Source organism: Trichosurus vulpecula, chromosome 1, assembly GCF_011100635.1.
Source record: "Trichosurus vulpecula isolate mTriVul1 chromosome 1, mTriVul1.pri, whole genome shotgun sequence".
NCBI classification, from domain to species: domain Eukaryota; kingdom Metazoa; phylum Chordata; class Mammalia; order Diprotodontia; family Phalangeridae; genus Trichosurus; species Trichosurus vulpecula.
Window position 1 is genome coordinate 20,927,676 of NC_050573.1, and position 27,251 is coordinate 20,954,926.

Below are 27,251 nucleotides of genomic sequence, written 5' to 3' on the forward strand. Positions count from 1 at the left end.
CACCAAAGTCAGTGGGCAGTGTAAGAGTCACTAGTCTTGTGAAATCTATATAAATGTGTGTAAACCTGGAGGAAGGAAACTTGGGTTCTGTTCTAGCTGTGGTTTATTATGCTCAAACCTGTCTGACCTCTCTAAAGCCCTCCCTTATGTCACTACTTTGCAAGGCGTCACTGGGTTCTTGAAAGCTATGCCAGTGGGGCTCAGGTTCTGGCAGCTCTTACCAGATGAGCGAGGCCTAGAGGCTGGGCCAGTATACATCAGCGTGGAGAGGCCGATCCCCAGGCAGTGGAGACTTTGGCCACCAGAACTCCTAGAGCTGCCCCTTAGGACATCCTCTGCCTTGATGGAGGGAGTGCCCACACCCAGCATCCATGAGGTCTAGTGCTTGAGAACTGTCTCTCTCAGACCACACAGATAATAGCCTGACCAATGAGAAATAACACACGAGCCTTTGAAACAGCTGGAAATACTTTTCATCATTTTCTTTTCCTCAGGGCAGACAGAAATTAGCCCGATTTAATGCTCATGAGTTTGCTACACTGGTCATAGACATTCTGAGCGATGCCAAGAGGAGACAGCAGGGAAACCAGAGCACCGGATCAAAAGGTGACTAGACAAAGCCTCCCACCTTGCCGTGCTTTCCTTTCTATACTACTTACCTTGTCCCCATCTCCCCTGATTAACCCTGGTAGTGGCCAGTGTAGAGTTTAAGGCACGTGCTGCTTGAAGCAGCCGCCCATCAGTGAGACCACATGTAGCCTTTTCCCACTGTCCTGTGAGTTTTACTGTTAACAGATGTCACAACATTATGGAAAAGTCCTCCAGGATTGATCCAGCTCCCTTCAACGTCATTTTCTGCCACTGAGATTTATCTTCTTAGATCCCAAGTCACCTGCAGCTTCCTTTTCAGAGATGACATTTGCTATTAGCCCAAAAGCATAACTGGAATTTGTTTAAAGACAAGAAAAGCACAGAGATTTGAAATCATCTGTGGTCGCCATTGTTCATTTTCAGGAGTCTGTTACAGAATTACAGGACTCCATTTCAGACCATTAAGAGATAGTCTTTCAGCTCCAAAGATCCTGGTGTTGTAAAGGTTATTGTATTAGAGGGTGAAAGAGTGATGGGCATGACCCAGTTGTCCCCAGCTGGATCTCCTGGGCTGTCCTGCATCCTCACAGAATTGCTGGATGTAGAGATTGAAAGGGGCGCCATATTCCATTGAGATGAGAACCCATGGGCCCCTGAGTCAGCCCAGTCTGCATTGGAGGGGGAGAGCTGTTAAATCTTAGGAAGGTTTTTCTAGCATCTCTTGTCAGTTTGCTTCTTTCTGGCTTTCCCCCATCCTGGATTTGTCCCTTGGAGCCCTGCAGGACCCGTCTGATCCCTTTTTCACACGCCAGCCTTCAAAGCCTTTGCAGCCTGCCAGTCTCCCACAGACTGAACATTCCTTCAGCCGTTCCTTGTAGGACTTGCATTCAAGGCTCTTTACCATCCTGGCTGCCACCCCCCATACTCTGCAGCTGCCGTGCTTCCTAAACTCTAGTGATCAGAGTAGAGGGACCTCCCTGGATTCCTACAAGCTCTGCCTCTCAGTGCAGCCCAAGGTCCCATTCTCTGTTTGGCCTCCATCCCCTACCCCACTGCTGACTCCTGCCAAAGCCCCAGATCTCCCTGAGGTGCTGCTGTCTGAGCAAGCCTCCCCCCAAATGTAAGACTTTCCATTCGTCCCACTAGATTCAGTTCAACCCAGAGCTCTCACCTGCTGGGGCAAGGGCATGGGGGGAGGGACTGACCCTCCCATCTGTTGTGATAGCCGACTCTCCAAGCTTTCTCCCAGCTGCATGTCTGATGTGCATGGAATCTGTGATGAAAGTGACTGTGAGCCTGAGTCCAAATTCATCTAATTGCAGTAACCTGTGGTCCACATCTGTCCATCTTTTCCACAAGGATCGTGTGAAATGCTTCGTCAAATGCTTGGCCAGGTTTGCATAGACTCAGTCACCTTCCTATGATTTACTGGTTTGGTGACACCCCCGTCAGTAAAGGGAGTGAGGTAAACGTGGCATGAGAAAGTCCTTTGGGCTGGGTGGTCCCCGCCTCCTTTTCTAGGTGTTTGCTCACCATCTTGGCTTTTCCCAGGACTCAGTCTTGCTCGCTTTCTTTTTGAGGATCTGGGCTCATGGTAGGCCCTTCTCCCATTCCTGTGATCTCGCAAACATGAGTGTGCCTTGGCTGTGTTCAGTGATAACCAAGGGCAGCTCAGCACTCTTTTGCTGTCTCCTTACTCATCTCAAGTCAGTTCTCAATGAGTCATTTCTCTTCCGTCCTTTCTGATGCAGAGAACTCCAAAGCACATGAAGGTGGCCTGGCTGGGGTGACCGGGGGCCCTGTGGGGCCCTTCTTGTTCTACCAGCACAGCCAAGGCTTAGCCTCCTTCCTCAGACCCACCTTGTTTGGGCCTCTTTTTAGAGGACCGGGCCTCCTTCTTCTGTCCATCTTCCCGTACCTAACCCCACTTCCACCTTCCAGGCACATGTCTGACTCCCTGACTTCTCTGAGAATTCCCATCAGTCTCTGTGGACAGCTCCTGTTTCTGTGTCCCCTTTGGCTCTTCAGAATCTCACCCTCAAAAGTTCCCTGTCCCTTCTGGGCTGACGTCCCCATAGCCTTTCTTTGTGCCCTTTGAAATGGCCTCTCAGACTGGGCCTGGCCCAGCTTTGCTTTATCCTAAACCTTGATGAGGTAACTGTGTCCAGGGTCTGGTCCTCAGCCTCGGATGCTCAAGAGCTGGATTTTGTCAGTTTCTCCAGAAATGATCAGTTTTCTGGGTTGATGGTTTGATGCCAAAAGCCCACGAGACTTTATGAGACTTCTGGGGGTGCAGCTTTCCAGTGAGTGACCAACTATCAAGCTGCTTAGGAAACTAGTTCATGTGAGCCCAAAGGCAGGGCCCAGGCACCAGGTTTTGTGGGACGCACCCTCTGGGCTCCAGTTGAACCCAGAGATGACTTCTTGCTCTGTTCTCAAGAATGCTGGAATGCCCCCATCACCACCTCTGTCTTCCTCAGTGCTGAGGCAGCCCATGAGCAGACATCCTCTTTCTAGGTTCCTAGGTTCTCGGCAGACCAGCCCCTTCTGTTTTTACACTCGCCTCAGACATGATTGATTCAGTGATGCCTGATCTGAATTTCTTATCACTTCATTCAATTTAAGTGCTTCCTGTTGGGGAGGGTGGGGGATAGTGCCCCGTGAGTCTGACCTTCTCTTAGGGTGGGACATGCCCCCATAGGGGGCTGCTGAGGGAGATCAGGGAGACTTCTCTTAAAAGCCAGTAACTTTTTTTTTCACGCTTCTCCCCAAGTTCTGAGGTTCCCTCTGCCTGGAGTTTGCCTTCCTGTGGGCTGATGACAGGAGAGCCTGGGCATGATTCTCTCTTGCCTTTGCTTTGATTACTCAGGTTTTTCTGGAGTGAGCTCTGAGGTTTGATCTCGGGAGCCACCTCGTGGCTGAGTCAGATGCTCCTCAGAGCAGCTTTTCTAGGTCCTGTCCTGGCCTTGTTTTTCCATCTGAAGTCACTCTGTTTGCTGTTGTTGATAGACAATGTAGAACTCATCCTGAAAGCCCTCGGCAGCCAGCCCAGCATGGAAAGTCAAGACAACGACCAGCCGGACTACGACAGCGTCGCGTCCGATGAAGATCCAGATTTGGACACGACAGCGAGTAAAGCAAGCAGGCAGAAGGTGGGCTTATGAGGGGGGTGGCCCCTCAGGCCAGGTTCCTTTCCATTCATTCTTTTCAGGCAGCGTAGTGTGGGCTCGGACTCAGAGAGAGGCAGAAACCACAAATGAATGCTGTCAGTCATGCTGTATTGTTTTTAGTTTCCTGTTCCCAAATTACATCTTAATCTGGTTCATGAATTTTTGGGGAGAGTTGGATATGTCTGCTCTAGTGGCTCAGTCATGGGAGGGGGAGCCACAGAGTTCTGGCTCCAGTCCTGCCTCAGACTCTGCCTAATATCAGTAGAACTGCTAATAAGAGTATTCCCCTCTGAGGGTTAATTCTGGTGAGGCTCCAAGCAGAGAGTGTTTGGGTTTTTGGGAGGTTTTTTTGGTTTTGTTTTTGGAGGCAGTTAGGGTTAAGTGACTTGCCCAGGGTCACACAGCTAGTAAGTGGCTGAGGCCAGATTTGAACTCCAGTCTTCCTGATTCCAGGACCAGTGCTCTAGTCACTGCACCACTTAGCCGCCCCTCAGAGGGTGTTTGTGCAGCATGTGGCCCACTTTAAAACACCTTACAAAGGCCTATTTTCATATTTTACCAATAAATTCATTATCTGTTGGGTAAAAGATGCAGATGGGCATGAAGAAAGTCCAGAAAGCTACGCCTGGGAGAGCTGCTTGGTTATTAAGCGAGCCCAGCCTCTCTGGACCCAACCATAAGCGTTCAGTCATTGGTACCTCCAGACTTCTTGGAAGTAATGACTCCCCAGTTGGTGGGAGATGGGATCACAGTTCTAGAACAGACCTGGAAGGGAAGCCTGGCCTCTGGACCTCCCTCTCATTTGCAGAGGGGGAAGCTTAGGCCCAGAGGGGAGCCAAGCCTTTCCACAGTCCCACGGGAGAATAGCCAGGCCCAGGCCCTTGGAGCCCCCGCTGGATGGCTGTTTGCCTTCAGAGCATGTCTCCTTAGCAAGGAACCAGGAGCTGTGAGAAAATGGCAGCTTCCTGTCTGCCGGCAGCTGTGGCTGAGGTGGAAGACACTTGGGGTGTCTTCAGTTTAATGGGCCCTCTCCACTGCAGAGAAGTTGGCTGCTTCCTCATCTCAGGGTGGTGAGCATGCACCTCGGCGCAGCGCCAGGAGGAGGCCGTCATCACCATGGCTCCCCAGAGCCCACAGTCATCCGCTCAGGACCTCACACGCCGCTCTCCATCCTACTGACTCTTCTCCTGGTTTATCTTTAGAGCCTGGATTCCGACTTGTCAGACGGACCAGTCCCCATCCAAGAATTCATGGATGTCAAAAATGCCCTGGTGGCTTCTGAGGCAAAGATCCAGCAGCTCATGAAGGTGAATAACAGCCTGAGTGACGAGCTGAGAGTGATGCAGAAAAAGGTAACAGACGCACCGCATAAAGCCCATTTTGCTCCAGTGGTCCGCGGTGGGCCGCCCATGGTGTGAGGGAGAGTGTCCTAGCGACTTTGACAAGCCTTTCGGGCAGCAGGTGCCGGGGGCCCCCAGGGCTGGAGGAGATCCTAGAGGTGTGCCCACTGCTGGGCCTGGCACAGATGAGGTGCCCATCATGAGATCATGGAATTAGCACCACTAGGGACCTTAGAGGCCACCAAGTTCAGACTTACTTTACAAATGAAGAAACCGAGGCAGAGATAACAGGAGCGACCTGCCCGAGGGGACGCAGCTAAATGTCCAAGGCAGGAGTTGAACCTTTCTGATCCTACATGCCCACTATGCCCTGCTGCCTTTTATGCTGTAAATGACAAGGCCAGGATACAAACCCATGTGAGCAAAACAGAGTGAATCGGCAGCCAGATTACAGTGAATGGCAGGGGCCTTTAAAATCTGTGCTGTGACTGAGCTGGAGGTCAAGGCAGTAAGTGGTAGAGCCGGGATTTGAACCCAGGGCTTCCTTATGACTAACCCAGCATCCTGCTGCCTTCCAGGGTGGCCCAAAGAATTTTTAGAGCTTGGAAGAATTATTTTTTCTTAGCACTTCCTGCCTCCTTCCTAGAGTGAATCTGGACTTACAGATTGCTAGGTAAGGACCAGGTTTAGCATAATCTCTTCAGAAACTGACAAAGTATTTGATTATTCCCACGAAAGGTCCCAAGTGTGAAGAGTCTCCTTCATGGAAGTCTTGGGAAGACAAGTTGTAGCTCCAGGTAACCAGGGATCCAGCTAGTCTCATGCCTTGAAGGTCATGCAGCAGTCATTGTGAAAAACTTGTTTCTGGATAGTGGGTCAGCTGATAAGTCATCACAGTTCCAGATCAGCAGATGGTACTTTAGTCATCAGGCAGAGTTTGTCCTTCCAAAAGTACCTGGCTTCCTAGCAGTGTGAAAAACACTGGACTGGAGCCAGGAAGACTGGGTTCAAATCCTGCCTCCGATGTTTCCTAGAGGTGTGACCTGGGCGCCTCCCTGAGAGCTGTACTGAGGTCCCTCTTACTTCTAAACCTGTGGGGCCTGATTTGGATCATTTATGGCAGAGGAAAATGAGGTGCAGATGAGAGATCCCTCAGGGCAAGATTGCAGCATAGGTCATACGATTGAAGTCCAGGGCTGTCTCTGCCATTCCGGGCTGCGTCCCATTCTCACAGGACTGAAAGTCAGCTGGCCTTTCCTTAGTAAGTGGCAGATACAGTTAACCTGCAGCACGGTGGTGAGGTTTCTGTAGGCTGGCAACTGAAATGGGGACATTCTACATTTTTGTGAAATGTTTCAAAATGCTCTAAGGTGATATTGAGAAGGATTGATGGGTGAAATTGGTTTGCTCTGAGATCTACGCAGTGGAGACTTTGCAAGTAAGAATCTAGTAATCTGATAAATCTTATGCTTTTCACATAACACAGGCAGCGAGGTGGAGCTCAGTGGGTACAGCTCTGGGCCGGGTGTCAGGAAGACCAGAGCTCCAATTCAGCCTTGGACAGCTACTACTAGCCATATGACCTTGGCCAAGTCACTTCACTTCTGTCTGCCTCAGTTTCCTTAACTGTAAAGTGGGTAGGGTTGTTGTGAGGATCAAATGTGGTGATGATTGTGAAGCAGCACATAGCAGGCACTATAGAAACACTTGGCTCCTTCCCCTTAACCCTTGCCTTCTTTCTGTTATTCCCGATTTTGAGAACTAGAATTTAATCAGTTTACGTTGGTTGCTTTTGCTAGTTCTAGAGAATAAATTTGTAAGGAAGAAGAGCAGAAATATTTCTTCTCTCTTTTTGTGTTTTTTTTAGTCATCCTCTGTCTTTTAATCATAGAAGACAGTGTTCCTTGAATATTCCAGAATGAAGGAGTGAGAACCTGGAGAAAATGGGCCCTGGCGGGAGAAGTGTCTTCTGTAAAAGGCCCTTTAGGAGAGTGACTGCCCATCATGGGTCTGGGTGGTGGCTCGGCGCAGGGGCCGCATTGCCTTTGTTTGGGGGGATGCTCTCCAAAGGCCCTGCTTCTTTTAAATCCCTCCACAGTGTCCCTGTTACCTGGGGACTGATGCCTTTCAAATCACCATCTCAGAAACCTCCCCGAAATAAAGAGGGAACTTTTGAACACAGAGGTTTTCTTTGCCTTGTTTACTAGTGAGAGATGGAGTCCATGTGTGTAGGGCTATAGCTGCACCTCTCCCAGTGCTGTTTGCTTTGGCTCCAGATGCCACCCTGATGGTCAGCCCTCTTGTGGGCTCTCTGAGAGATGTAGCTGTGGCCACAGTAAGAGGGGAGGAAACGTACTCAAAGCTGGCACCTGTCCAGCTCTGACCACAGACCTCAGGGCTGGAGTGCTCTCTCGGGAGAGCGGCTGTGCCCCTCTGTCGCATGGCCCAGCTAGTGTTGTCTGTCCCCTTCTACTTTGCTTCCATGGTCTCTGTCTCCCCAGAAAGGTTCCAGGTAAGTGGGCTTGATAGGGACCTGGTTTTGGTCGGGGAAGGTGACTTTTTCTGGAAATATGTTGCATTTGCCCGTATGCTGACCTCCAAGGTCCAACTTGCTCTTGTAATGGTAATTTTAAATTTGTCACATGTCACCAGAAATGACCTCATTTGCCAGTCTTTTATATCTTCTGCTCCCATGGGAGATACGGAGGGCAAAAGACCCATTTGCCAGCCAGCATTCGCTCATTGCGTGGCTTCCATTTGGAGAGACTCTCTTGATATCTTGGCCTGTTAAGCTAGCTGATTTTTTTTTCTGGCACAGTTTTTGAAACATTGATGAAATCTGAGAGTTAACAAGTTGAACATCATTAAAGGTTATGCAAGTACAACATGTCAATCAAACACAGGGAGGGGCCCAGAAATCAGAAATTCTTGTCTTTATAGATGGTCAGTTTCTGCAGAGCCCAGGACGTGTGGCTGTGTTAGGGTGAATTACATTCTCTGGCATTAAGAAAACCTAGTGTTTTTGGTGGAGACACAAGCAGGTAACTCGGCTCAGAACCTGTTCAGTTATAAGCCTTTTACTTGGGGAGTTCAGAGTGAATGCACGCACACGTACCAGGACCTATTTCTCCCTGTAGTTTCTTGTGCATCGTATACATGCTGTCTGCCTTGCACCTTCAAGGCTTTCGTGAGGGGTGGGGTTGAAGAAGGAACATGAGGGTCAGTTCTTGGTAACTCATTTTAAAGAAATTATTGCAAAAAAAGATTTGTTTTAGCCATCCATCGTATGGTAGAATTTTTGAATTTTGCTTTTTTTTAGTAGAGGGTTGGGATTTTTTGGTTTTATTTCAAGGGCTAGTTAAAGTTGTAAGCTGCCTCCATATTTCCATATTTCTATCACAGTAGCAGAATTTGTGTCTGATCTTTCACACTTAGTAGTCACTGGGAAAAGATGCCAAATGAGGAGGAAGAGCTGTCTTATTGATATGTATCTCACAGATGAGTTCTCCTTATGGTGGCCTCCTGACACAAGGAAGTTTGCTTTTGGGCCTGAGCCTCTCCAGTACTGGGAAGTCTGGTCAGGTTTTACAGTCACTGTCTAGGAGCAGAAGTCTGAAATTACACCCCACTCAACTTATAAAGATGTCCTGGAAGATTAGGGCCTGAAACAGGGCAGGATGGACTTGGTTCATTGTATTTAAGGAATAGCGTGGCTCTTTGCTGCTGAATCCTAAGCCCAAATTCCCCAGAGCCCGTGCAGTGGACTGCCCAGCCCAGAAAGTGGGCAAGGGGCCATGATTGGGATGAGCTCAGCTTCTTTGATGGTAGATGGTGCCAGGCCCCTGGGGGAGGTTCATGACACCAGCTGAGCCAAGGGAGGGTCGGGTCCCATGTGACAGTCTTAGCTTGGAGGTCATCTGTCCCCCAGGGGGAGCAGCAGCACCACAGGCTTCCCCCACATACAAAAGAGGGCCCCCATTCCCGAAGGAGGTCAACTCTCCAAGGGGTCTGTGGTTTTCTTCCTGCTCTTAAGAAAATGTCCCTTACTCAAAAGGGCCAAATTGTGCGAATTATCAAGAATATTATGGAATAAAAATCTGTTCAATATAATATTTCTTGTTAGCTTTTGGGAAAACAACTAATCTTCATTTCCACCAGCTAAACCTCACTGTCTTTCTTGCTTTGCAAAACACCTCCATTTTTCATTCTCCTGCTTCCCCAGCATCCGTGCTCTGAATTTGGCATTTGCAAATTTAATAAGGGCTCGTTACAAAAAAACTTTTTAGTGCTGCGAATGAAAGCATGCAGGGCCTGCCTGCCTGCCCACTGTGGGGTCCAGCAGCCCAGGACAGCTGCCCTGGAGGCCATCCCCAAAAGCCAACCTGCCCCCACTCCCAGGCCACCTGCCCATCTGCACTGCTTAATTAGGTTGCCCTGATTGTGGCTCCCCTGGCAGTCAGAGCCGGTAGTCACTCGTCCTTGTCTGTTCTGTGTTTGCCTTTCTGCTTGCCGTGGACAAACAGTCCCACTGCTCCACTCTCTTTCAGCTTCTGACCCTCCAGAGCGAGAATTCGACCCTCAGGAGGCAGGCCACCACCCATCTCTGTCAGGTGCCACCTGGCTCTGAGTACCCAGACCCCTCCAGCCCTTCCTCCTTAAAGCGGCGTCCATCTGCCCGGGGCAGTAGACCCATGTCCATGTACGAGACCGGATCTGGTCAGAAACCCTACCTCCCCCTGGGGGAAGTCGCCTACCCAGAAGAGAGCGTGGCCAGACTGCAGCCTTTCCCCCCACACGTAAGTAGACCTGACCATGGGTGCGCACTCAGTGCCCTCGGGCTCGCTGCTCTGCCTGTCCCAGCTGGTTTTCTCACTTAAGTCTGTGCTTCTTTGCCCACTCAAGCTCTGATGCTCAGTCAGTTACTGGTCACTGTGTCTGTTGGATGGATTCAGCAGCAGCAGCTGGAGGATCTTGTCAAGGACCAAGGGCTTCCCGATGATCTCTTTTAACGTGCAGGTCGGGGCTTCTAGCTTGTGCACAGGCCTTCCTTTTCCCCCTCCTTTACCTGTATTTGTTGAACTAGCCAGGGCACAGACAGATATTTGGAATCAGACTGGTAAGTATTCATCTAGCACCTGAGCCTTGGAGGTGGACCTAAAGGGGTCTACGACCTTGTCCAGTAGAGAGCCTCTCCTACTCCCAGCATCTTCCAGAAAAGGTCAGCAGGCCCAAGTCTGAGGGGCCGTGGTGGGAGAGCTTCCCAGGTTGCACTGGCTGGTCTTGCTCCTTGTGGGGCTGTGGGGCCCACCTGGCTACCTTCCATGCTCTGTTTTGATTTTGGAGAAAGTGTATTTTGTCATAAGTTACATGATGAGAGTGAAAGCCAGTCTGCATATATTTTAAAGGTAACCAGGTCGGTGAGCTATGGTCCTCTGGCACCACATCCACAGCCCTGTTGTAAGATGGCCTAAGGATCAAGGCCAAGGGTTTGGAGACATGGTATTTCTTGGGGGTTGCTCCATAAAAACACCTCACATCAAAAGTGTTACACCCAACCTCTGTAGTCCCTTCTGGTTCATGATCCATATTCCTCTGATCTCTGGAGACAGGGAGATAACCACCCGTCAGTAACAATCATGAGAAGCAGTTTCCATTGTCCCTCTTATTGTCTCAGAGTTGTGGTGACTTCTCCAGTTGGGCTGCCCGTGATAAAGTGTGATGACCCATACCACACCATGAAGAGGGTATATAAAAACACCAAGGCTGCCAAATGGATCACACAGCCAGTGGTTTATTTTGGGCAGATAAGGTGTGTCTGTTCCCGGGAAGTTAAACTGTGGGTCAGTTATTTTTAAAAATCTCTCCATTGAGTTTGTATTTAATTTTATGAATTTAATTTCATAGGAGAAAATCATGTGATTATGAATTTAGTTTGTTTGTTTTAGGGGTGAAGGCAAGGCAGTGGGGATTAAGTGACTTGCCCAAGGTCACACAGCTAGTAAGTGTCAAGTGTCTGAGGCCGGACTTGAGCTCGAGTCCTCCTGACTCCAGGGCCGGTGCTCTACTCACTGCCACCTAACTGCCCCCCTGTTTCTTTGGGGTTTTTTTGTTTGTTTTGGTTTTTGGTGATTATGAATTTAGATCACCTTTAGTTCAGTCAAGCTGTTGATTAGGGTCAGCAATAGGAAAAGGCTTTTGAAAGGGCAGATTTTATTAACTAATAAACGTGTACTTAGCCATTGATTTTTATATGTGGACTTTGGAATTTGGAGGTCAGTAGTAAGAGACTGCACCAGGAGTGGGTTTCTGTGTAATTGTAGTAACGTCCTTTGTAAAAGAAGAATACTCTAAAGTGTGATTTATTTTTATTCCTGTAATTTCTCATTTTTCCCCCGAAGGGTAAATATTTCTTATGCCACATAATTTACTTTATTTTTTAACATATTTTAACATTAGTCGTGTTGTAAAGAAGAATCAGAACCAAAGGGAATAACCACGGGAAAGAAAAAGCAACAAAAAAAGGCAAATGGTCTGCTTCGCTCTGCACTCAGACTCTAGTTCTTTCTCTGGGTGTGGATGGCATTTTCCATCTTTAGTCTTGGAACTGCCTTACATCATCGCATTGCTGAGGGCAGCCAAGTCTATCAAAGTTGGTCATCTTACGGTGTTGCTGGTCTCCTGGTTCTGCTCCCTTCACTCAGCATCAGTTCATGTAATTTCTCATTTTTAATGTAATGTGTATTTTAGTGTAACAATCGCATTTTCAGTCCTCATTCTGAAATGGGCCTTTTTGTTTGTTGTTCACGTTTGGAATTGCTGTATCTCAAAATACATTCATTCCGCATTTTTTCCTACTTAAAACAGTCTTCTGTGGATTGTTTTGATAAAAGCTGGCATTTCGCTATGGGATTTAACATGCATTCGCATCACTGGATTGTCATAGCAACCGGTTGTGTGTTGCTGGAGGTCAGATCTGATGTCATGTCCCAGACCATCTGGGGCAGTCTTCCTCTGTACAGTAACTCTCTGCTGGAGCTCAGGAGGTCTGTTTTGTGGGTGGTTTTTATCCCATGTTTGTTCGTTTGTTGTTTTCCCGAGTGTGTTTCTCTCTCCCCTTTTAGATCGGGAGGAGTGCGTTTGTGACCTCCTCTTCATCTCTGCCTTCCTTCCCCTCCACACTTTCCTGGTCAAGGGATGAAAGCGCCCGAAGGGTTAAGTACCTTCTGACTTGGTCTGTTCTCTGGAGGACGCTGCTGCACTGGCCGTGCCGGGGAGCTTGGTGCTGCGGCCCTTCCTCTCCCTCTGCTAACCTCCCTTCCCTCCTGCATGTAACCACCCCGGCCTTCTGACTTCTCACAGTGCACCCCTAGCCAGGCCAGCAGACACACAGAGACTGCCTCGCTCTCTAACTTCACGTGGCTGATCTCCATTTGGTACTTAACACGATGCCTAATCAGTCGTTGATTCTGCAGCATCACTGTCTTTTCAAAATAATCAAGAGGAAATTAGCTGGCTGCTGGTTAATGATCTCTTCTTAGTAGAGCCCATTTTAAAACTTGGGATTACAAGGCAAAAGAAAAGTTGATTCTGGATGAGCATTGAATAGAGTTGGCACCTCCCCTGTTTGGTGGCAATCAGCTGTGCTTTCTGTATTCACAAGTTGGGTGTGGGGCCATCCCATGGTTTAGGAGCTACCAGGAGGTCTGGTGTCACTCACTTGGGCCACTAGGTTGAATCCAGCTTGTTAAGATCAGTCCATAAAGGATTTCAGACAAGAGCACTTTGGAATGACCAGCCAGGGAGGAGGCAGTTTGATGCAGCCCATGCCCTTGGGGATCATTGATGCTCTGGTCAGTCACAGACACCAAGAGCTGAGAATGACCAGCCTCAAGTCGATGTGATAGAAATTGATGTGCCCAAGGCCCCAGGGCCAGCGGGTGAACCCCTCAGAGAGAGCCACCAAGGGGACTGCATAGTCTGGCAGGGCCCTTGAATGGTACTGCCCCCATCCTTCGTTTGGCAGCCTTAAAGAAACATGGAATCCGAGGTCCAGCTTCTCTCAGGTGGCCACAGTGGGTGAAATGTCATGAAAGCTGCTCTTTGACCGATTTAATCATTTCAGGGGAGGGGGGAACCTGTAAAGAGAAATATAGTGTGGGCAAGTGCCATCTTGTAAGCATCTCTGCTTCTGAACTCCCTGAGCCTAGTCTAGAGGTGTGGTATCATCAGTAATGAAGCCCTTGGGGGACTGGGGGAGGTTGGCCACTGGGCACGTGTGCTTTTGGTCCAGCAGCTCCTGAAGATCCCCTGCTTCAGATGGGAGGGGGAGGGAGTGCCCAGTCTAGGGAAGAGAACCTGCTTTAGTTCCTAAGATGAAAAGGTAGGCCCATAAAGCCCCCAGATAACCCCGAGGGTTCTGGCAGTCTGATGGACTCTGGGAGCAGAGAAAACTGACTCTAGTTCATGAACTGAACCAGCACCAGCTACCAGGTCACTTTTCTATTAACAGCTTTGGAAAAGCAGCACTTTTAACCAGTAGATCTTGGCTCTGCATGCTTGGAATAATTGTTCATACAATTAAATACTGAATAATTTGAGCATCTGTTTGCATATTGTCCTTACCACTGAGGGAGATAAAGGAATTTGGCCTCCCTAGGGCTTAAGGATCTGGGTTCCTAGGGGAGGGGCTCGAGAAAGCCTGATTCCTGTCCTGGAATGTGGATGGATCTGTGTTCGAGGCCTGCCTTCTTTGGGCTCACTGTGTTATCATTTGTTTGCTTCTTTGTTAAATTCATAGAAAGGAAGGAGATGGAACTGATCCCATAATGTTTTCGATTTAATCCTGTTTTACAATTTTATTTGAATAGAAATATCTCACCCAAACCCAGGAATAGAATTTAAATCCTTTCTGTTTGCATTCCATTTATGGAGTGTGGTTTTGAATGGAGTGGAGATTGGAAATTAGCATAAAGCCTTTAGAACTTTGGAAAGGTAGTCCAAAGAGTTTTTACTTTTTTTTTTAATCTGAATTTCTTAAGGGAAACACATTTGATCTTACAATTCAGTTTCTAATGGGCAGCCATTTGCTTACTCAAATCATCACTAAAGCAAGACTGTGAGCCTATGAGGTCAGCCTGCTAATTCTTCCTGAAGGAAGATGTCCAAAAAGTAGTTTATTTTGACTGACTTATGTTCCATCTCAGAACTTGGTATTTAAGACTGTCTTATCTAAGCAGCCACTCCCTCTTAAGGAAATATTCTTGAGTTGCATGGGAATAGATTTAGGTGTGAAGCTTGGGTTGGTTTCGGGGAGCCTACAGCTTAGGGCTGTAGCCCACAGAAGACAGGGTACTTGTGGGGAGCAGCAGCCAGACTAGAGGAGACAAGAAAAGAGCCTGCCCCAACGGGTCAGGTGGGCAGGCTGGTCACTTTTTCACTCCCAGTCTGTCAGGTTTAAAAAGTTGAGAAGCATTGATTAATAAGAAATCTGGTCAACTGCAGAAGTGAAGGGCTGAAGGCCTGATCTCGCTATCTCCATTGAGTATTTTGTTAAATTATAATGATAAAATTCTACTTCCTATTAGATGATGACAGGCCTGGCTTCTCTTGGCTCCTGCCCGTGCAGGTCATCATTGACAGTGCCTGACCACCTGCTCTTCTAGTAAAAACCTGGGCATCTCTGCTTAATTTCAAATCAGGATTCCCAGAATAATCTCTAGACATTGGTTTATATTCTAAATAACTACAGCCCATTTCATTTCTTCTTAAGAATTAATGTGGCAGAATCTGGCTCGTCCCTTCCAGAGTAGGCATCTACCACTCAAAACCTCTGGAGAAGTATGCTTTGAGAATTGCCTGAAGGACCTTTGTCACACTCTTCAGAGCAGCCTCACCCGGGCAAAGTCTCCTGGCCTCTCAAGTCACCTGGGATGGGCCCCAGCCTGTGTGGCACTGGGTCCTCTTCTCCAGCTTCTGTGCAAAGGAGAGTCCTTATCTTCACATGCCTTTTGGCTTTATCCCAGAATAGTTCCCAAGCTCAGTCCTGACAGAAACCCCCTTCATGGGGCACCTTGGAGGTTGTGAGCCCTCCGCTCACAGCAGCCCAGCGGCCTGTGTAATTCGTCTCTCTCTACACATGAGGAAACTGAGGCTCACAGAGATTTCTGCTTCTCCTGACTTTGTTCCAGCATCCTTGCTGTTTTGCACAGGGGCCTCTAGAGGGTGGAAGTTGGAGCTGCACGCCCCAGGTCTTGCTCCATGTTAGCTGTGTGATCTTGGGCAAGCCACATATCTTCTGTGGGCCTCAGTGTGCGAGACGCTCCCTCAGGTCCGTTCCACCTCCTTCCATAGATGTCTAAATTGGGATCTGTCCTGTCAGTCAATTGGATTGTTCTAGACTCCCACATCGGCTTTTTAGGGGGGCTTCCATGGATGGGCCTTTCTGCCAAGAGGGCTTCTCCCCGGGGATGGCGCCACACTTGCCAGGCTAGAGTAACTGGATCTTTGGATCAGGGAAGAGAATCGCGGCCCCCTTATCCTGCTGCTTGTGTTTCCGTTGGAGGGTTAGCTCCAGTCCTTAGTTATATGGAAGCAAAGCCAAGTCCTCAGATGCTGAAGGAGGGCGCTTTGGAGGGTGTTGTGGCTTTTGGGAACAGGCACTTTTCTGTTTGTTTTAGGCTTCCAAATTAGAGAAGCAGAACAGTGTGCCTGAGAGTGACTATGACAACGCCACCCCTGACTCTGAGCTGGACGACACAGGGTATGTAGGGCCCATGTGGAGTGGAGGGGAGGGCCTGGCTCAGGCATCCCTGCCTGTGCCCTCCTGCTCTAGGCTTGCGAACAAATCAGCTGGGCCAAAATCCAAAGCCTAGGTGGGGTCGTGGTCCATGGCAGAGCCAGAGAGGCCCATCTGTCTGTCTCCCTCTCCTTCCCTCCCCCCCTCACTCCTCTCTGTCTCTGTCTCAATCTGTGTCTCTCCCTTTCTACCTTTTTCCCTCCTCTCTCCTGTCTCTTTCTGTCTGCCTCTCTCAACCCCTCTTCCTTCCTTTCTCCCCCATCTCCTTCTCCCCCCCTCCCCCCCCCTCCATCTCTCTGTCTCTGTTTCTCCCTCCTTTCCTCCTTTCCCTCGTCTCTGTCTGTCTCTCCCTCTCATTCCCTCCCCCCCACTCCCTCTCCCTCTCTGTCTCTGTCTCTCCCTCCTTTCCTCCTCTCCCTCATCTCTGTCTCTCTTCCCCCCCTTTCTCCCTTTCTCTCCCTCTCTCCTCCCTTCCTCATTCTCCCTACCCTCTCTGTCTCTTTCCGCAATATTTCTACATGAATTTCCACAATGATCTTGTTCACTCTAAAGGGAACATGCCATTCCTATTCTAGCTCTCCATTGGTGGCCATGGGATTGCCTTCTGTAGGGGAGACGCCAGGAATAAGAAGAATCCACTCCTGCCGCCATTATTAGTCTTCCTCATTATACCTTTTCTGTGAAAGGAAATCTAAAATATGAGACTCTAGCTCAGGAGAAGACCTTAGAGGTCATTGAGGCCAGAAACGAGCCTAGGATAAAGTGGCTTGCCTATGTCACAGAGACGGGAAGTGGAGAGCCAGATTCCGCCCCAAGTCCTCTGACTCCCATCGCTGGCGCCATGTTGTCTCCGTAATTGTGTGCAGCCCTGAGGTGGAGCCATAACTGCCTCATGATGCAAGGAAGAGACTGAGATGTGGCGCCATGCCCCCAGACTCCCCCTTTACGTTCCAAAGGACAGTGAGCACATCCCTCACTCATCAGCCTCGTGTGCTTCATCCCTCACCTTCCTAGGTCAGGCAGGAAGGCCAGACAGCGGAGCGTCATCTGGCCCGGGGAGGCAGCCATCCCCGAGGTGGGAGACCCCCACGGCGTGTCGAGTTCTACCCTTCCAAGCACAGAAGACGTCATTCGGAAAACCGAACAGATCACCAAGAATATCCAGGAGCTCTTGAGAGCAGCCCAAGAAAACAAGCATGACAGGTAAGCTGAGGCATTGGGATCCAGAACCTGCCAGGCGGGCGCTCTGGGGCTGCGAGAACAGGAAGAGAGGCGGCCGTTTCTGTGATTAATCTGTCAATTAAGATGTGACATTCGCATGGCTGTGCCCAGCGCTTTGGAGAACTGTCCTGTGAGAACAGGACATTAGAGACGTGTTTGGGCTGGGGAGGCAGAGGTTATAGAGAGGCTGGCTGCACCTTGATCTGCGCTGTGATCAGGGTGGCACATGGAGGTGGCCGGCTTCCCCTCCCTGGACGGTCCTGGTTGGGGATGGTGTCGCTGACCTAGGAGCCTCTTGGGCCTTGCAGTTCTGAGATTCTCGGAGTCTGTGAAATTGTAACAGTTACATTTTAGAAATGTTCATTTTTGAAAATCTTTAAATAAAGTAAAAACCAAATGGAAACGGCAGGCACAGTCTATGGCATCATAAATATCTTCCTGCGTGGAGTCAGGAAGCCCTGAATTCAAATCCAGATGCTGATACTCACTGGTTGGGTGACCCTGGACAAGTCTCTCAGTTTACCATCTGTAAAATGGGGATAATAAGAACCCTCATCTCTCAGGGTTTTTGTGACAATAAAATAAGATGCTTGTAAAACGTGGGATGCTGTGTCGACGCTGCTTATGGCATTAGCTGGTGGTAGTAGTGTTAGTAGGACTAGCAGTAGTAGTAGTTAAGGTTAGTGGGCAGTGGTGGTGGTGGTGGTATCCGTGTAGACTTGGGTGCTGTTTGCTCTTAATCTGAAGAAAGCAGAGGCTTGCCCGATGTCCCATGGACGTCTCCCAGGCCATCCCTGGTTCTTCTGCTGTTGCTGTGCCGGAGGTGATCACTTTTATACCACAAGGTTGTGTGGACACTGATGGGCTGATTCCTTTGGGGGCATTTTTCTTGCCAAAAACAAGTTAATCCTAAGTGAAAGATTATCTGATCATTACCTCAAGGGCTTTTTCTTTCTGTGTAGGGAAAGGAAGCTCCTTAGACAAACCCTCCCTCTGGTTCTTTCTGAGTCAAACCCAGTGCCGGGTGGGGTCACTTGTTACTTCCAGGACATTATTTGCTTTTTCTCTGACTTACATAGGTTCGGTTCTCTTTCTGGAGTCAGCCTCCTCAAAGGTGCTGAAAAGTAGAATTCTTTAATAAGGAAGTAGAGACAGTTCACATTTATGTGTTGCTTTAAGGTGAAGCACTTCACAAAAATCTCATTGGATCCTTGTAACAACACTGTGAAATAGGGGCTGTTCTTAACCCGCTTCACAGATGAGGAAGCTAAGGCTGGCAGCGGTGGTGTCATTTGGCCAGGGTCACCCAGGTGGCTGGCTTTGGCCTCTGGGTACTTGACCTGGCAGTGTATTCTGATGGTCCTATTAGGGTTTCCAGCAAGTGTGAAGAGTTGTGCTTAGGAAAGCTGAGTTCAGAATTCAGAAACAAAGTGGGCCACCCTCCCCCTCGCGCAGCAGAGTTTTACCACTGAGGGGTCCCATGTCTAAGGGGCAGCGCTGTCAGCCCCAGCCCTGGGGCGCTCACACCTGATGCCTCCTGGCCTTCCTTCTTGCTCCAGTTCTGTTCTCCCACGGCTTCTGTGCCTTTGTGGCTCTGCAGGTGCAGTATCTGCCGAGTAGAGGCCCTGAGCAAGGTCACTGCTCAGCCACAGGTTCTTCCCCGCTTTCCTCTGGCTCGCTGCCCTTGGTGCCGCAGTAAAGGCTTCCTAGCAGCTTTGTCCCATGAGATACAGAAAGTAGCAGTCAGTCACAGGGCTGCTGCTGGGGTCTCATCACTTTGCACAGCCCAGATTTATAGCCTCTTTCATTGGCAGAAGATGACTGTTCTCAGAAGGATTCTCCAGGGGCTCAGGAAAGCTTAAAGCACTGTGGCAGGGTGAGGTAGTGCGGTTCTCGCTCCCTGGAACACATTCCCTTTCTTTTTCCTTGTTCCTAATTCATGAGCTCCATGTTTGGTTCTGAAACAGGAATCGGCCTGTTTTTCTTGTTCTCTCTTGTGTGTGTTAGAAACAGACATGTCTTCCTGGGGTCCCTTTGTGCCTCCAGAGGGTGCAGGACAGCTCTCGTCCCACATCCGTCCTCTGTCTTTGGCTCAGGGGAGAGCGAAATGGGCAGGAAACAAGCAGGAAAACAACAGAGTTTTCCTGAGATCGAGGGAGGACATTCCAGGATGGCAGCTCTTAAAGAAGCAGCCGCTTGAAGTCCAGGACCCAGTCTGTCTTGATGTTTCCCTGTGCATGGCGCCGCCAGCTGAGCGGACGAGGCATTTATTTAATCCACACGTGGGGGCCTAAGTTTGTGCGGGCAAGGCAGTGCAGGGGCCTAAGTTTGTTCGGGCAAGGCAGCTAAGGGGTTAAACCCTCACGCCTTGAGTCCCCCAGGTGCTAAGTGGCTGGGCTGGGATGCCAAAGGCAGCATTCTCCCTGCTCGGCTTGGCTGGGCCCCCTTGGAGGGGTGGCTAGGCCAAGGGCTGGGAGGTGGCCTCCCTCACTGGCCCTTCCTGCTGGTAGAGGCTCTCCACCTCAGTTCCTGCAGAGTACATCTTCAGCACATGCCCTGCCCCTCTCGCTTCCTCCCTCAGTGCTCTTTCTTAATGTTTATTCTCTTGTAATAGATCATTCAGGAGTGCACAGGTGCTGGCCCTCGAAGCCATTGACCACAGTGGCAGTCTCTGTGTATCTCTCTGTCTCCCCACCCCTCACCCCCATCTCTCTCTCCCTCTCCCCTCTCTCTCCCAGTCTCTTCTATCTCTCTCTCCCCCCATGTCTCTCTCTCTCTCTCTCTCTCTCTCTCTCTGTCTCTCTCTCTCTCTCTGTCTCTCTCTCCCTGTCTCCCTCTCCCTCCCTCCTTGTCTCTCTTCTATCTTTCTCTCCCCCGCTTCCATGTCTCTGTCTCTCTCTGTACTCCCTCTGCACACATACACGCTCATCCCAGGGCTGACCACAAGTCTCACATTAGGCATGAAAGGCTATAGAGCAGGTTCTCAATGTCACATGGACACAAATATCCCCCCTCCTGAAGGGGCCTCCTCCTTAATCACTGCTTCCTTCTGTGTTTTCTAAGAATTACCTACAAGCATTGGGAGGGAGCAGATTCTTCAAAGAGGCCAGAGGGAAAATTCCTTTTTCTTGTGGCCTGGAGAGTGTCCTGGCCTTCTGGCCCTAAATGGAAACTGGAACCAGATGAATGTCCGAGATGTGAGGCCTGAAACAGGCTTGGTTTTAGGTAGAATTCTTGGAGAATACGTTGATAGCCCCTTTCCTGAGTAGCATGAATGGTCTTGTTGTGTGTGTGGTTAGACCTTGGTGCAGTTGCCTTCAGAAATGACCGCATATCAGACTGGGCTATAAAGGAAGAGCTGGTCCGGCTTTGTCTCAGAAGGCCAGTGAAAGTCTCTAAGGGAAGGTGGAGAGATGGGGCGGGGGAGGGTTATTTTGATCTAAATGCGTGTCATAATGAATTTATAGGATTAAAACAGAACAGAGACAGGCCAGTGGGATCATGGGATAGAGCCAGCAGGGCCTGAGGGGCCGTGAAGCCCAGCTTCCTTGTTTTACAGTTGAGGAGACTGAGGCAGACAAAATGAAGTAACTTGCCCAGGGTTAGGGGGGAGTCTAACCCAGATCCCCGAGGTCCAGGGCTCTGTCACCTACTTCATGTGACCTCTCCAAGGTAAAGAAACTCCCTCCCCCAGCGCACACTGGCACCTTCTCTTCCACTTCTGGTCTGGGAGAGTGCCTAGAGCACAAGCTCGCCACCCATTGCACGACCCTGCCGCTCAGATAGGCTTCAGATAGCCTCGATCAAAGCCGCTTTCTTAGAGTTAGATTTATTATGGTAATTAAGTGGACAAGTAAAAGATTATATCATCTTACAGAATAAACTAAGAAGTCGGCTTTTGTACTTTATAGAGAAAAAATGTGGTAAAACAGATGTTTGAGAAATTTAAGGAAATGACCCTGCCGAGCCTCTTTACCCCTCTCCATGTCCTTGGTGATCCGGTGATCGCTGGTTCCTTGTTCTCCCTCCACAAGCCACTGGGGTGCCCTCCCTGTCCTCCAGGTTCAGCCGGGATCCCCCCTTCTCTGAGTGGCCTCTGCCGAGCCCCTCAGTGCTCGTGATTCTCCCCGATTTATTCTGCACTTAACTTTTTTTGACCATCACTCATCAAACATGCATTGTGGGCCTGCCACGTGCCAGCAGCCAGCGCTAGGCCGGGAAGCCAGCCGCGGGAAGGCCCTTGCAGGAAGGAGATCGGGAAAGGCAGCAGAGAAGGGGGGATTCCAGCTGAGACAGAGGAGCCAGGGCGGGGAGGATGGTCAGTACAAAGGCCCAGAGTCTGGAGATGGAGGATCTGGTGTGAGGAAGTACCAGGAGGCCACTGTCACCAAGTCACCAAGTACATGGTGGAGTGTAAGGAGCAAGAAGGCTACAAAGGAGGAGGGGGCCAAGTTGTGAGGGGCTTTAAAAGCCAGATGTTTTTCTCTTTAATCCTGGAGGCAAAAGGAAGCCTGTGGAAGTGACTGAATGGTGGCGTGATTAGGTTTGTGCTTACGGAAGATCAGTTGGGCAGCGAGTGTCCTGGAGAGGCTGGAGGCAGGGAGTCTGAGGCTTTTACCAGGGCAGTGTTTGAGACACAGAGAGAAGGGAAGCGGAAGAAACACCAGGCCTTGGCACCATCTTGGATGTGGGGAATGAGAGAGGGAGGAGCCCAGGGTGAGGGTCTGGGAGGGGGGCAGGGAAAGGAGGAGAAGGGGGTGGGAGGGGGAGGGGGAAGAGAACAAGGTCAGTTTGGGGCAGGTCGAGCTTGCCATGTCTACTGGACACCCTGCTGGAGACATCTGAGGGGCCACCGGAGGTTGGCAGAGAGGTCCATCTGAGCCTCTCAGAGATGAGAGGGCTGATGAGGCCACCAGGAGCAGCAGTGATAGTTGTTGGCAGGTGGTCTTCTTCACTCCGTTGGGAGTCCCTGGAGAGCAAGGTCTCAGTCTCTTCCCCTGCCCCTGCAGGGCCTGGGGCATTTCATCGCTGCTTCCTGACAGGCCCTGGAAGGGTCAGTGATTAGTCCTTTGAGTTTTTCAGCCACAAGTTTTTTATTAGCAGAGAATCCACTTTAGTCAAGTATTTCTTTACTAAGGAGATTTTCTCGAGAGTTGGATTTGTATGGAAAAATATGCATGTTTTTTAGCTTCATTAAAAGTCTTCATTGTCAATGTCACCAGCTTAGGATGTCAAGAGACTTGTGGTCCTTTGGTGTCCCAGAGGCCTTGATGAAGGAGTGTGTTCAGTGGAAGACAGGATGTGGGCTGGGGGCTGCCCTGTAGGGGTCTGGGCCTCAGCCAGGCCTGGCACCCAGTGGCTGCTTCCTAAAGGCCTCTGGTATCTAATTGAGTAGCAGCACTGTCCTGAGGTGTCCAGTAATCCTGAGATAGTTGTGTTAGTAAAAGGTGAATATTGGGATGTCCTTGCGGTCATTCTTCTGTTTTTAATGTAGTTCATTTGGGAGCATGAGCCTGCATTTCTGTTCACCTTGTACGTGTTTATTTACATTTATAGACATCAACTCTCTGACCACTGCAAAGGCTCAAAGAGTTCCTTTCAGGAAATAAAATTGGGCCAGAAATGGCTCTCGGGTTACTGTTTTTCATCTCCCTGTGACCCTGTGACTTCTGAAGCCTTTTGCCCAAGAATCTTTATTCTGTATCAGGAACCAAGGAGACCAGGCCTGGAAGGAGTAAACAGCCGCTGGACAGAGCAGGGTGCTTGACTGGTGTGCACACCTCTGTGCGGCCTCTCGAATCTTCCCTTTCCTCCAGTGACCACTGGAGTGATTGCCACATGCCAGCCAGGTGCTGTGCTGAGTGTGCAGAGAAAGGCCTCAAGGAGCCCCGGCATCTCTGCCAGCAGTGGGCTGTGGACCCCCCCACCTCCATCCCCTGTTGTATCACCAACTTCCTGTTTCATCCAAGGACCTGCACTTCCTGGCCGCATGTGAGGCCAGGCACCCTCCCAACGGCCTGAGGCCTCTGAGAGCCCCCAGCCCTCTCCCACGGGTTCTTCACGGTGACTTTGCTTCTGAAGGAGTGGTGGCTAAACCATTGGACAGCCCCACACTCTGAAATAGATTGTTGCTTTTGAGTAATATCTTGCTTCATCTTGCAGTTATATTCCGTGTTCGGAGAGGATACACGTGGCCGTGACTGAAATGGCAGCCCTCTTCCCCAAAGTAAGTCATGAGTCTGGGGTCCTACTGGAGCATCAACCCAATGAAATAAATGGAACCCGGGGATTGGAATCAGAGGGTCGGGGGCCTTCTTCAGTTGTTGTCTGCTCTGCTATTTGCTTCTCATCCTCTGTGGGCCTCAGGCTCCCCATCTGTAAAGTGAAAGGGGTTGGTCTTGGATAAGCTCAAAGGTCCATTCTGGATCTTAATCCAATTTCTAAATCCCTGATCTCACAAGCATTCTGTAGCACATAATGAGAACTCTGAGAGAAAGCAACTTCTGGATCTCGGCTGTGGTGTCAGTTACTGGACCATCAGTCCATGAAATCGTTGGTTAATAGAGTATGCCAGTTGATAACACGCCAGATAAACCAATCAGGAGTGGGGAACCTGCAACCTTGAGGCCACATGTGGCCCACTAGGTCCTCAAGTGCAGTCCTTTGACTGAATCCAAACATCACAGAACAAATCCCCTGAATAAAAGGATTTTTTTCTGTAAAACTTGGACTCCAAAGGCCGCATCCAAGGACCTAGAAGGATTCCCCACCCTGACCAACTTTTAGTGTGCATTTGAGAAGATGGTTTTGTTTAATTTTATCTCTGTAGAAACCCAAATCTGATATGGTGAGGACTTCCCTGCGCCTCCTGACATCCAGTGCCTACAGACTCCAGTCAGAGTGCAAGAAAACCCTGCCAGGGGAGTCCAGTTGTCCTGCAGACATCCAGCTGGTCACCCAGCAGGTCATTCAGTGTGCATACGACATCGCCAAGGCAGCTAAGCAACTGGTGACCATCACCACCAAAGAGAACAACCACTAAGGCGCCTCGTTGGTTTTTTAGTCTTTGTAAGATCTGATTTCAGATTTAGACATGGAACTTTACAGATTTTTACAAAAAAAAAAATTAGTGGCAGAGTAAACTTTTTAAAATAAAACTCAGTATTATTTTTGCATGTTTTCTAACAAATTTTCCACTATTAATTTAACCCACTTGCCTTATTTTGTGCCTGTTTTGCCAGTTTCGTTACTGATCCTAGTGTGTTGTAAACTGCTCTTGGGTTGACTTGTCCATTACATGCAAAAAAGTCTTGATGTTTGTCATCTCCAGCAACTTCACGTCGTCTCTGGTTAAAACTATGAAAAGAGCTTTAGAAAAAAATGTCCTCGAGACAATTGGATTCAAACTCTACAGTCTCTGTCCCATATATAAGCATTGTGCAATTACCAAAATTTCACCAGGTTCCTGCAATGCCTGGGAAATTTGGGGTGTCCAAGCCCATGCCGGGAAAGGTCCTGGCCCCTTTCTGATCCCCGGCCGTGGAAGGAAGCATGGGGACCAGCAGGGTGGAGATGATGCACTGTAACTTATCTACAGGCTGGTCCTCTCACATCTCACCCTGGAACAGAGACCACGATCTTTCTTTATTGTTAGGTTAGGTTGGGCCAGGACCACCAGCTGCAGGCTTTGTGTCTGGGTAAGGCCTTTTAAAGCCTTATGATTATAGAGCAGAGGTTTTTTATGAGTACTGACTGCAGAGATACACATGTGTTGAGTAAGCCATGGTTGTTTCTCTAGAGCCCCCTCAGATGCTGCTGCTGACATTGACTGAGGTCAAAAGTCAGAAACAGCCTTGGTCACCCCTGCCACAGAACTCAGTGTTCCTTCGTCCCCCATCAGCCTACAGGCGTCGCTTCTTTGTCTTGTAAGAATTCCCTGCAGGATGAGTCTTCATGCTCCCTGAGCTGGTTTTCACCACTTGGGAAAAACTCCCCGGGCACACATACTCCTCACCTGCCAAATGTCCCAGAGCTATGACGGATTGTCAACCATGGCTTCTGGGCCCTGGGTCCAGATGGTCCATTCACCCTGACTGTAAAGGTCTATGTGAAGTGTGGCCTCTGGGGACTGGGTCGTTTGAGAGTGTTCCTGTCCGTGGTTGCCGTGGCTGCATACCCTCGTATGCCGCTGGACCGTGCCCTTAAAATAGGTCCATCATTGCTGTTTGTTACGAGGGCGTTGGCTGGCTCTCTCTTTTTTAAAATTACATCTGCAATAACCTACTTGTCACTTTTGCAGATGAACCCATTGGAATAATCACAGTAAAATGTGATCCACTACTTCAGATTTTGTCGAAGCTTGTCCGTGGTTTGATGCAGAAACATTTGTAGCTTTGGCCGTACCTGTCATGGAATCACTCCATGGTAGCATTTCCAATACATTGCAGATTGAGTTTTCACCCCAGATGTGCTCTCTTGAAGATAAAGGGTGTGCGTGTGCGTGTGCGTGCGTGTGTGTATGCGTGTGTGTGTGCGTGTGCGCACGTGTGCGTGCGCGTGCGTGCGTGCGTGTGCGCGCGTGTGTGTGCGTGCGCGTGTGCGTGTGCGCATGTGCACGCGCGCATGTTGGGGGAAGGACTCGTTTCCTGTCATTCTTATCCCCTTGTTTGCATTGCCACCAAGTGCCATAACCTTGTCAGATACTCATGTGGGGCTGTTGCTGTCACTGCCTTAGGGGCAGCTGGGGGTGGAAGGGTCACTGTATTTTTGTTCTAAAAAAACCAAACAACTGCCTAGTAACTCTGATTGTACGTGGTGCCCTCTCGTCGTCCTTCTACCTTGTAAATATTTGTTCCTCCCATTTGGTTTGGCCCCCCAACCTTAGCCATGTGAATCCTATGGAAACGCAGATGACAATTCTGAATTGGTGCCATTAATGAATTGATTAGAAGACAGAATGTCTCAAGTATTGGGAAAACTAAGCTATTTTCAGCATATTGATGAGCTCATCTCAAGTGACCACTTTGTTCCTAAATGGTAAACAGTGTCCCAAGAAAGATGGAGGAAGCAGAAGCGTGTGTAGGCGAGACGTTGCGGTGTGAGCGCTTTCTCTGTGGCCGGGCAGTGCCAGAACCACACAGAGGAATCCTTAATTAGCACAGTCTGCAGGAATGGAAGCGATCTTCAGTGGTCCGTGTTGCGCCTGCCCCATCCCAGAGGCTTTCTGGTCTGTTGGCCAAGGGCACCTCGCCCGGGGGGTTGTTTCTGGTCCCCTTTTGCACGTGTCAGGCTTGGAGGGCACCAAAGAGCCCTCGTTGTGATGTCTGTTTTTCTTCTGAAAGCATGTATTGCTCCCTTTCTGAGAAGCCAAGAGGACAGAGGTGCACTTTATGAACAGTGGCACTTTAGGAGCAGACGTTACAAACGCCTTTCCCCTCAAGGCCCCTCAGCCCAAGATCCCATCCTGCTTTTCGGGTGCAACTCGTTCCCGTTTGCCAAAAAGGGGAGAGCTGGGCCCTCCGAGGCGCAGCTCGGGATCTGGGACACAGTCGCTGATGTGACTTCGCTTGCGGGACCTCACAGGAGGCCCTTCTTTCTGCAGGTGCATCAGTGAGCTTCCAGCAAGTTCATCTCATGTTTTTTTCCTTGTCCTGGTCGGAGTGAAATCCTTTCCTTTCCAAAAATGCTGCATAGGAAAAACAAAAATGCCTTTTTATTGAAAAATGTATTTATCGGCGTCACTCATCGTTCTGTACTTAGGATTTCGCTTTTGTTGTACATTCTCTTACTGTAATTACTGTACAACCTTTTAAGTGTTGTAAAATTGTTTTGCATCATGTGCCTGCTAGTTATGCAATAAACAGGCTTTACAAATGTCCATGGCTGGTGATGGTGTCCTCCCAACCGACTGACCCTTCCCCCTTGGTTCTAAACCCAAGAGATTCGGGTGTTCCACCACTCACCCATCCATCCACTCGTCCACCCATCTATCCATTCCTTCGTGGGTCTCTCTTGCCCCTGGGATAATGAATCTGGTGTCACCTACTGGTGAGCATGGTGAGATGGAAGGAATTGGATGGGGGGCTCTGGACACTGACTTAAGACTTGGCTCGGTTACTAACTGGCTGTGTGCCT

General features: G+C 49.5%; 1 protein-coding gene across 7 annotated transcripts in view; it reads left to right on the forward strand.

The window, feature by feature from the left end:
* Positions 1 to 26,994, forward strand: part of GIT2 (GIT ArfGAP 2) — a 59,637-nt gene extending 32,643 nt beyond the window's left edge. For 2 of the 7 annotated variants that reach the window (XM_036741998.1, XM_036741995.1), the window contains exons 12-20: positions 495 to 606; positions 3,601 to 3,743; positions 4,964 to 5,113; positions 9,649 to 9,897; positions 12,223 to 12,312; positions 15,778 to 15,860; positions 16,911 to 17,099; positions 23,280 to 23,343; positions 23,947 to 24,274. In XM_036741998.1, the coding sequence (XP_036597893.1) occupies positions 495 to 606; positions 3,601 to 3,743; positions 4,964 to 5,113; positions 9,649 to 9,897; positions 12,223 to 12,312; positions 15,778 to 15,860; positions 16,911 to 17,099; positions 23,280 to 23,343; positions 23,947 to 24,159 (1,293 nt within the window). In that variant the 3' untranslated portion in view covers positions 24,160 to 24,274. Of the gene's footprint in view, positions 1 to 494; positions 607 to 3,600; positions 3,744 to 4,963; positions 5,114 to 9,648; positions 9,898 to 12,222; positions 12,313 to 15,777; positions 15,861 to 16,910; positions 17,100 to 23,279; positions 23,344 to 23,946 lie in introns of all 7 variants that reach the window. The other 5 variants (XM_036741994.1, XM_036741996.1, XM_036741997.1 and 2 more) reach the window with 5 other exon arrangements.
* The last annotated feature ends 257 nt before the right edge of the window (positions 26,995 to 27,251 follow it).